The sequence below is a fragment of the Lygodium microphyllum genome, chromosome 2, assembly GCF_053477565.2.
Source record: "Lygodium microphyllum isolate KBCC chromosome 2, Lygodium_microphyllum_v1.1.10, whole genome shotgun sequence".
Taxonomy (NCBI): Eukaryota; Viridiplantae; Streptophyta; class Polypodiopsida; order Schizaeales; family Lygodiaceae; genus Lygodium; species Lygodium microphyllum.
In genome coordinates, this window is record NC_141136.1 from 19,038,283 (window position 1) to 19,049,263 (window position 10,981).

At 38.7% G+C, this 10,981-nt stretch overlaps 1 protein-coding gene across 3 annotated transcripts; it reads left to right on the forward strand.

The window, feature by feature from the left end:
• Window positions 1–5,020: 5,020 nt before the first annotated feature.
• Window positions 5,021–7,755, forward strand: LOC148039529 (uncharacterized). Of its 3 annotated transcripts, XM_087665172.1 has the most exons (4): window positions 5,021–5,330; window positions 5,481–5,863; window positions 5,970–6,327; window positions 7,391–7,755. In XM_087665172.1, the coding sequence occupies exons 3-4, from the start codon at window positions 6,210–6,212 to the stop codon at window positions 7,624–7,626; spliced, it is 354 nt and encodes a 117-aa protein (XP_087521298.1). In that variant the 5' UTR covers window positions 5,021–5,330; window positions 5,481–5,863; window positions 5,970–6,209; the 3' UTR covers window positions 7,627–7,755. The 3 variants fall into 3 exon arrangements, 1 of the variants encoding a protein (XP_087521298.1); XR_015688321.1 differs by having other exon boundaries at window positions 5,021–5,863; window positions 6,405–7,755; XR_015688322.1 differs by having other exon boundaries at window positions 5,021–5,863; window positions 7,129–7,755.
• Window positions 7,756–10,981: the final 3,226 nt, after the last annotated feature.

Here is a 10,981-nt window from a genome sequence, read left to right on the forward strand (position 1 = left end):
GCGGGATGAGCGTAGCTCAAAGGTGAGTATACAAGGCTTGTAAATTTTTATTTGGCTTTTATGATCTTTGTTCTTTGCGTATGCGGTATTCATTGTCTTCGTAGAAACTGCGTATGACCTTCTGTGTTTGCTGAAACTGGTTCAACAAATCTACAGGTGTGAACAGAGTCTACCAGAGAGCAATAAACGGATTCTGTGCTTCTACGTGTGAACTGCCTTTATGGGAGTAGTTGAATAAGTCTGTAATGACCTCTGTGACTTAAGTAACTTGCAGGAGTAAGTTAGCTTAGTGTAACTTAGGTGATTAAGATTCTTTAAAGCTTAATTGACTTAAGCTTTAGAAGACTTATGTTGTCTGTGTCGCCGTTGGATTTTTTAGGGGGGGCGTTTTTCACGCCGTCAACTGTGGCGTCAGCATCCCGCGGCATAATTTCGTTCAATTTAAAACCTTAAGCTTTCTTATTAAGATTAATGTTAAGATTTTGAACATAAAGCTTTTAAGCTTTTAAGCTATGGAGGTTACTGTTTGAAGACGACTTCATGTAGGAATTATCCACATGGTCCTCCGTCTCCTCAGGCCGGTCCTTCGCGATCAGAGAGTGCAGAAGGGGGTTCTTGACCGCTAGGAACACACCGGTATCGATCGTTCACGACGAAACTGACTGTAGAGCTCAATCGTTCTAGGAGCTCCGCCTTCGCACAAGATGGTAAGCGATTGGAAGCTCTCGATCTCAGCTTCGCTCTGATACCACTGGTGTATAGATCGGATGCCATATGCGCACATAGTGAGTGTTAGAAGGCTCCCAAGAACAAAAGAACTCTACTTTTTGCACACAAATCAATGTAGAAAGCTTGCACGACATGAATAAGAGACCAATTGGGTGCAATCTCCCCCCATGCCTTGTGTGAGCGCTCCACAAAGCATGTATTTCATATATTAATCATCTTCAAGCTCAAATAATAGCCAAAATTACAAAATAGCACACTTTAGATTTGGAGTTTGCTTTTGTACCAAATAGAATTAAAGCTAATGGGCGCCCGAGAAGTCAAACATACCCAAATACAATGTCCAATACAAATATCTAAGTCGTGCACCCATGCGCATACAAAAATAATAAATAAATATCAAGCGCCTTGATAAATAAGTGCAACAAAATATAGGCGCTATGCCTAAGGTATGCGCCCATCAAAATATTGACAATAACTTGAATACATGCTATCCTCCAAATTTTTCCGCTGCCACCGCTGCTATCTCTACACATCAACTGAAGCATTCACAATCGTTAGTAAAATAATACAATTAAACTGACAAAAGTGAATACCTAGCAGTCTTCAGCTACATAAATCAATTGGTTAGAAATCAATCCTAACCTTAATTTATCACGAGTGCGCACTTTAAACTCATAAATGTTTATGAATTAAATATGTATTTTGCGGAATCACCCACTATGGAATCACTCATGTATACATAAAATTAACAAAATGCCCGAAAAGGATAGGCATCCCCATCGATTTCTCGCACAAAGAATCCACTTTGTGTATGAGCCCCGGTAATAAAATCTTACGGAATCCACCGTAAAACCTCACGGAATCCACCGTGGCATGGAATCCACCGTGTAATATGCCTCTTGGTATCAAGATCACACTCACCTATGATTAGACATATCTCTCTAAGTTGCACCCATTGTACCTTCCTTATGCATGAACTGGGTCCTCAAGTGTGGGACAATACCTAGGCTTGCCTTCCAACTCCCAATTCCATTAGCACGAGCACAATGCACCAGACGATAAGGTAGACACTCCCCCTAGGTAGCACACTTCTTTTCTTTTCATGTACAAATAAAGGTAGTAAACCACGAGCTTTGGAGGCCCCATTATTGACTCCAACCATTCTCGGCCTCCACCACCTCAACATTTTGATCAGCTTCTCTCCAAGGACTAATCCCCAAGAGGCCCCATCATCATCAACTCACCAACCACCCTTCATATCATCGAGCCCTCATCAACACAAGCACACAAGGGCCATGGGATTGGCACTCATCTAGAAGGGGGATAATGTTAGGAAGAAAAAGAAGTCCAAAGAAGTCCAAGAAAACTCCAAATGTGGACACAAAGGAAGAAGTAGAAAGGGAAACAATCGAAAGTGCAAGGGAAGTCTCAAAAGGTAATTCAAAGGCAAAAGAGTATTTTTAAATGCAAGGTACCCTTAAAACTTTTGTAAAAGAGTGCAGGCTCCCTCCTGTGCAAATTGTAAAGGGTAGATGGGTATAGGTAATGAGAAAGGGCAACTAGAAGGAAATGGAAAAAGAGGACCTTGCCACAATGGCCGGACGTGTAAAAAATGAATGGGTTCCCAAAGGGATAAGGGTTTTTTATATAAACTCAAAAAGTGAATGAGAAGTTCATTCTTTGGTGTGTAGCTAAAGTGAACTCTTCTTCTCCCTTCTCTCCTTCTTGCTTACTTGCGTGTGCCTAATAGAGGGAGTGTGAGACTGTGAGGGAGTGAGTGCATGCGAGTGAGGGATCTTGGAGAAGAAGCTCTCCATCATCTCCACTCTTATTCTTCTCTTCTCTTCTCTTCACTTGTCTTATGCGTGGCTATGGAGGATGGAGCTTAGAGGTGGAGGCTTGAGAATGATTGCTTGAAGGGGGAGGCTAATCATTTAGGCATCAAGGTAAGCTCACTACGTCCTCGTAGGATTTAAGGCACATCGGCTAGGTGAGAGATAGCCATTTGTGCTCACTTGAAATGCTTTAAGCAATAAGTGGTCCGGGGCTCTTGGTGGTTGAGGGTGAGCTCCCTCTACAATATGCACAGGGTTATTGTGAGCCCTCATATACTAAAGGTAATAGTCTATACTCTGCAACACCTTGACAAAGAGGGTTTGTATATACATTTTTGTAAAATTTAGTTAGCTTTATAAGTTTCCTTTTTCTGTTGTCTTATTTTATGTTATCTAGTTGACCATATGAATGAGCATTATCCATGTTTGGTATTTGTGGCAACTTCTTGAGTGTCTTTAGGTAGTGGATTGGCTTTCCATTTGAGAATATGCATAAAGGCAATGTTTGAATGGGGATCCATGGAATAACATCCAATATCATCGTAGGCTCTTCTATATGCAATAGCAAGTCTTTTTGTGTGTAGATCAATGGTTAATATTTTTTATGGAATATTTTTTATGGGAGGACATGACTACAGTGGATCAACAATCAAACTAATGGAGTGTTGCTCAAGTCTTACATATAGCATCAAACTCAAAAGAGGATACATCTTCAAGAAAATATGGAAATTTTTACAATGGCAAGTGCTATATATAATCTTATACTTTGAACCAAGAGAACAAAGAGAGGAACATCTTATATTTTCTTAGTTAGGAGACTAGAGCACTGTGCTAATAATCACACATGTTTTGTCTAGTGCAGTGGTGTGTAAATGTGATTATCTTTTTTTTTCACAATTCCAAGCTTGTGTATTGGCAGGAGACCCTTTCTTCATCAACATAATATACCAATGGAATTGCAAGTCCCATGCTTGAATTTGCAATTGAGGTAATGCCTTTTGTTAGAATATAGTGCTTCTAGATTGTCATATCATTGTAACTGTGGTGGAAAATTGAAAGTTTCAGTATTAAAAAATAAACTTGAACAAATGGAAAGTCTACCATGCTATCAATCAACCATCATAACTATATTTTTTTTGTAGATAGCCACACAATTCGGTGGTATCATTCTTGAATCATAGATGGACTACTCAGTTTGTTGTGTTTAGGATTTGTCTTGGGTACAACACATTCTCAGATATGCTTTAAAAGCCATCACCTCCATTATCAGCTCAATTCCCATAATCCTTTAGATGTGAATACCAAGGGCTCATATCATTCTTATTTCTCTCTACACAATTCTCTCATCGAGCATTGGTCATGTATTATTATTGTGTATTGTTATATATTCTATGTGCTCTTTTCCTTTCCAACACTTTCCATCCCTAAGAGTTTGGAAGAGGAGGGATATTAATGTTGAATTTAAAATTGAATGTAGCAGTTGGAAGTAGTTTAGAAGACTAGGAAAATATATTCCTACATGAGTAGATAAGAATAAATACAAGCTAGAGTGTATATAGACTTGTGGAGCCTATGTTACTTAAGAGTTGAAGGTTAAAATTAGATATTTGATAACATCATGCAAAAGATGTACCATGAATATCATTGTGACTAAAATTCTAAATTTGTCCTAGCTTTCAATAATTACAAATTAGTTGGAGATTGCATGTTTATCATGATTGGGATGCTCTATATTCATCTCAAGGCATGAGCATCTCAATCTATGGTTGTGAGAATAAGTATAGTTGTTGGTAGTTTGTCTAATAAGTCTAGTTCATCTCAGATTATATCCATCATAGTTATGTATATCATGCTTTAGATTTTGATATTGGTCCTCTTAGTCAATACTAATAATCAAATTGTTATCCTCTTTCTATGATCTCATTGGAATAAACACATCATTTAGTACTTGCTTGTTGTCTACAATAAACAAGTAGGTGTCTCATGTTGCTAGTGATGAATCGTCTTATGATGTATGTTACATCATGCTTTAGATGGTGATATTGGTCCTTCTTGTTAGTAGTAATAATCAAATTCTTATGCTCTTTCTCTCAACTCACTTGAATCAATACATCATTTACTATTTGCTTGCAAGTCTTCAATTCTAATAGCTATTTGTTACAAATAGATGTCTCATGTTGCTAGTGGTGAACCTTCTTATGTATGCCAATGTTTGAAGCTTTAGTGATTGCAACATTTCAAAATCTTACTTTTAGTGAATGAAGCTTCAGATTTGTCTTATTAGTCAAAAGATTAGGTTTAAAGGTGTTAAGCGTATCATAGTAGGTTTGTTATAACAACTATAGATATATTGCTCTTGGTTGGACAACTGATAGATTGGTCTAGAGGCACAGCAGTTCGTCGAAGTGTCAAGATCAAATTAGGGTGTGAGGAAATACCCAAGGTCTATGGGTTCTCAAAAAAAGGACGCATGGCTTACTACTGAAAAAAGAAGCTCGTTTGAAAACCAATGGAGAAAAAAGATAAAAGCGACGGCTTCATTAAGCCTTCGGAAGACTTATTTCTACGATGTGGCTCATGATTATAGCGGGGTGCCTGTCTATATTTGGAAGGAGGAGGGGTCGTGCTGCGTGTCGTCTGGGGCTCCATTTATGTGAAGAGAGCCATAAGGCTGGTTGATGTGTTGTTGGGGGATCTTCGCCGGGGCGCTGTAGAGGAGCTCGTTCGTGATGATATTCTTGAAACTACGTAATTGTCCAAGTGTGAGTACGTATCATGAGTAAAGGCATCCTATACTGAATGGTTGCATGTGACCTTTCACATGCATGCCTCCCCAATGTATTCGTCTCTCTTATTATAATGATAATAGTTTTCTCAGTACTCTGTGCCTGCCATGTCTCTATGTAATTACTGCAGCAATGTAGTTTTTTCAAGTTTTTACATGGTATCAATGGGTTGGACGATCCCGTGTGGCTTGTGCTCAACCCTCTACTGAGCGCTCTCCAACTCTTGGAGCAACCTTAACAGAGGATGTAACCCTGTGGGCAACCTACCGTCCATTGCAAGGGGAGATGATAGTAGTGTGCAGGGAAACCTCCTGCCGAATGCAAGTGGAGATGAAGGCATAAAAAATGGCTACCTCCAGGCCAATAACAAAGGAGAAGAAAAAGGGCAAGAAGACCCTGGCGAAGGCCCTCTCTGACTGAGTCACGCAGATGACACAAAATTGTGCTCCCCTCCGCCCCATGCAGAAGGAGGTGAAAAAGTTGCAAAACCCTTCGACCTGCAGACTGGCCAAGGTGTGATTCCTCAAAAGGCATCGTCTGAGCCTTCCTCTTATTTTTATGACTAAGATATCGATGGGATATCCTTTGAGCCTAAGTAGTAGAAAAATGAATGCATCAGGTGCTTTCACATCTACAAGCGATTCCCAATTTGGAGAAATCCCTATCCAAAACGAGCACCATGTTGTTCCTACAGCCTGCCAAGCGATTGCTGCAAATTCTCTTTTACCAATCATAGACGGTAAGAATTTCTTCACCCTGACTCTGTCTTTGTTGCCTAGCCTTCCTGACGGAGTCCAAGCTAAGGTGTTCCTACATGGATTGGTGGAAAGCCTTGGCGTGAGTATTCCTAGATCGATGCATGATCGCTTTGGTGGCACCCAATGGGCAGAGATTTCAAATTGACTGGCATGACGGCTCTTCCATATTGTTGGGTGACATTTTCCTGAAGGGTTTTGATCCAGACGGCTCTTCCTGTGGTAAAATCTCTCTTGGCCTATTGTGCAAAATATTGCATTTTGACAAACAAGCTGACATGCCATTCTACATCCTTCAGCATGACTATTCACCCATCCTTGATTCTCATATCTATGATGAGGTTTCTCTGCCACATAGCAACTTTGGTCGAGTTTCAACTCCTGAAGGACAATTTTCTTCATTGAATCTCCAATGTCTCCAATTTGTAGTGCAATTACATGCCATCAATTTGATTACAACGTTGCATGCAATCGATCTTGCCTCTCATGGTTCACCTCTGCAAATTGGGGATATTTTGCTGCATGTAATCAACGCTACAGATAACAGTTCACAGACCATAAAGAAAGCGTCCCAAAAATTTCTCTGGTCAAGCAGTCAAATGCTTTATTCCAATGCATCAAGACTATCAAGGTCTGGTCCTATTGTGGAATATGCTAGATTACTTGAGATCCACTAGCTTGGTCACAATTCCAAGATACATGGCTGGATGATCTATTTGTGCTATCTTGAGCCTTTATCATGCAATGCTTTCATCCTAGGTACTTCTGCCCACATCATCCACTCAAATAGAGATTGAGACGCCACCCTTCTTGCATGGGCAAAGCTACAATTTGTTGTTTGTATAGGGGCAAGGATGGTGGTATGATTGGTTCTCAAGGTTCTACTTTTGCTCGAAGAGATCTAACACAATATTTTCATTATCAAGATGATTATGTAGCAGTTGATCAAGCTAGAGATACTAGAGTAATTGGTTGTTTAAGTCAAGCTAAATTTGGAGTTGTTGATCAACTTGTCAATGCTAGACATGATGATGCTCTCAATATCCAAAAGGGTTGTCCAAGTTTATATGCAGCAAACAAGGCAAATGCTTCAGCCCATACCCCTTGTCTTTGTTTTAGAGATCATGTTTAGCTACAAATTACAAGGCTAGTTTTGTTCAACATGACAATGTTGTTGGTAACTCTGCTGGTATCACAAATGTTTTGCAACTGGCCCAAGCACATCATAAGATTGATTACGGATTTGTGCATGGAGATTTAACTCATGATGTGGTTGTTTTCATAGATGTTGGTAATGCACTGAAAAGGCAAGTCAAAGGTCCCCATCATCTTGGAGATGGATTTTCTTACGCCTCTAATGGTGATGGTGAATTTGGCTATTTGAAAGTGATTACTCAAGGCTTGTTTGATGGAATAAGTGCTTTGGATGTTACTAATTCATGGGATTATCACCGAGCTCATACTTTGGATAACAATGGAGATGGTGTAGAGCAGAATGAAGATTCTGATGTCCTAATCTAGATAGCAATTGATTATCATATTTACTTAAACTCTTTGTAGATTTACATGCAGGCCAACTCAATGTCTCAATTGCTACATTTCTCTTGCTTGAGGGGGAGTACATGTCAAGTGCATGCTCAAGAAGTTAAGAATTTGTTGTGGATAGATGAATATATTTATGGTGGTGCAAAGATGAAGAAAAAGCTTCTCATGTTGCTTATCATCAAACTTGCCATTTTAGATCCACGATGATTGCATTTCATGTTTGAAAAAATTTATAGCATATAGTTTTAGGGAGCAAAGCACCATGATCCTCTTAAAGGGAATTGGGGTACATTAGGTTTGTCAATGCATAATAACACTTCTCCTATTAAGGGAGAGTGTTGAAACTAAGTAATGGTCCAAGTGTGAATACGTGTCATGTCTACTCGGGGGGTTCACTATATATATATTCTCTATATAACGTGCATTCATGGCCTATTTATAAATATCCTAATCTTTGAATTTTTCTTGAATAAAACACAACCCTTTTCTATTCAATCTGTAAGTAACCCTTTTATATGACACCCTTCTTTATGTAAAAAATTGGTGTTTTAAAAACCCCTTATTTTGAATTCACGTTATATATACATATATTCATGAGTGACCCCCCCCCCCCCCCCAAGCATGTCTAAAGGCATCCTATACTAAATGGTTGCATATGACCTTTGACATGCATGCCTTCCCAATGTATTTGTCTCTCTCATCATAACGAGAATAGTTTTCTAAGTTTTTATAGATACATAGCTAGGGCTCCCAAATTCTACTCCAACATGTTTGGACTATACCATTATTGCAATCATCTAGAACACTAAGGGAGCCTGCATGTTGATTGAGTGTTGGTCATCCTTAGATTCAGGGTTTGTTAGAGTCAGAATTCAAGGCCTAAATTAGACCTATGTTTTTCTTGTAATGCACTATTTTTCCCTTTGTGAAAACAATCATCTTTGAAAAGAGCCTGTCAAAATACATGTTACAATTTACAGTTTGCATGTCATCATGACATATAGTATTAAAAATTACATGTCATTTGATATATCGCATTGTAAAATTTACCTTCCATTTTTCTTAGGAAACTCTTTAAATAATTATATATATATATATATATATATGTATGTATGTATGTATGTATGTATGTATGTATGTATGTAAAATTGTAATAGAGATAGTAATATTTGCCTGATGTGAAAGCCTAGAGGCTACAATGTAAGGTAAAGTTAAATTATAATTATTAGTAATCACAATGTGGTTTTGCCAAGATTAGAGCTATTAGTATTTTTTTACTTTTAAATATTTAAAAATTTTCGAATTTACCCATTATTCCAAGCTTGCCACTCTAGCATGTTTCAACTTTCCATTGTTCCATTGCTTCATAGTCGAGTGACTCAAAAGTCAGAAGTCTTTTCACAGGCTATAGCTCAAATGCAACTACATTTTGCTAGTCTGCCATTACTTGCACCAGTTGCCAAGTGCTACACCTAACTACAACATGGCAGTGTGTTAGTCAACAAGCACCACAAGGCCTCCAACACTCAGCTAGGTTCCCCCAACAATAAGAGAATTGTTGCATGTACCTTAATCAATAGACAATGCCTCCAAGATCCAATGCTCAATGTGTCTTAGCCTACTCGATCGCATTGCCGTAGATCACAAATCGTGCCACTAGCCCATGCACTCAAAATGGCCACCATGAGACCTAAATGATGCCCACCAACTAAAAATGATGTTAACCACAAGAGGCATGTAGCATGTAAGGTGCAAGGAAGCACACCAGGGAGCTAAAATTTTCATAAATAATCTTCATATTTTTAACCACAATACAATGTGCATAAAGCACATGCACATCCAAATTGCCAAATGGTTGCAACAATTGTATTGACCTATAGTATAAATCTACAAGTCACACCGTGCAAGTTATCATGATAGCATAGGCCTCCATGGAATAACTGCAAAGGTTCTAGTTCATTCTCACCATAGGAAAAGCATGCAAAAAGAGATGAGTGGTCCTGAGGCTCTAAAGTGAGCTAAATGACCAATGGAAAGGGGAAACCCTAACCCTAGAATTTATGTAGAAAAATATTGAGCTTGAATAGAAATGGTTATTCTCATTGTTTAATCTTTCTCATCTACTTTCTTTCTCTAAATCTTTCATGAGAGAGAGTGTGAGTGAGAGTGTGAGATTGACAGAGAGAGAGTGTGGGAGGTTAGAGACAAGGAGAGTGAAGCCTCTAGACTTCTCTTTAGTACTCTCTCATGCCCACCATGCTTCTTTCTTTATTCTTTCAATGATATTTGAATAAGGAAAGGCCACACACGTATTACGATTGTTAGAGTTTTCAAATCTTGTATCTCTTGCTCTTACTCTCTTGCTTCTTCCACCATAGCTCTTGCTTCCACTCAAGGCTTCTCCCTTCAACTAGTATTGGAGCTGAGATCAAGGAGCTTTTTCATTAGTTTGTGATACCTTGTGAATATCCATTGCACTTTATTTTAGGGGACCTGTGGCTCCTTCCCTCTACAAGCTATGCATTGATTCTTCACTACTCCAACACTTGTCAAGGCGGCCTACTAAGGCTTGCTCTGCACCTTGGACAAACATGATTGAGATTTACCAAGTGCTCAAAAGCTACTAAAAATAGCAGTAGTACCCTCACATTAGGTAGCATGATTTGCATTTTTTTTGGGTTTGGTTTTCTATGATCTCCTACATGCATTGGAAGTCCCCCTATCGCTCATGTAACACTTAGCAGTCCAGTGGGCATTGCTTACCACCCTCCCCATCATTAGTATTAAGCACGTGGCATCGGATTGGAGCTTTTGTACTTTAGCCATTTATTGTCATATAAGATAATGTAATAACATTTAGGATAGCATACTCTTAGTGTTTGGAGCTCACCTCTATGTCTATTGATATTCATTTGGTACTCAATGCTTAAGAGATGTTATGAAATTGTATTGGAATGCTTTTGAGACCGATTTTATCTTGCAATAGCTTAGAATTTATTGTCATTTAAGTGTTATAATATAGTGGACAACAATCTTTTACACATAGAAGTTTTATGCATATTACTCTTGGATGTCAGTTGGTTGCTACATTCATACTATTGACGTATGCCATTGCTAGTAGCTCTTGAGCCTCAATTTTGAGCTTGGTGATATTCATCTTGGCTATGTTTACATGCATTTGTTACTTCATTGGCTTATGCAATTATAGGCTTGAAGGTTCTATTGGGTTTTATGCTCCCGACTTATACTTCATGTATCTTGGATGCTCGAATGGCCACATACTTGATGTTTTGAGCTTGCATTGCTCATTTGGCATTCACTTTTGTCCTAG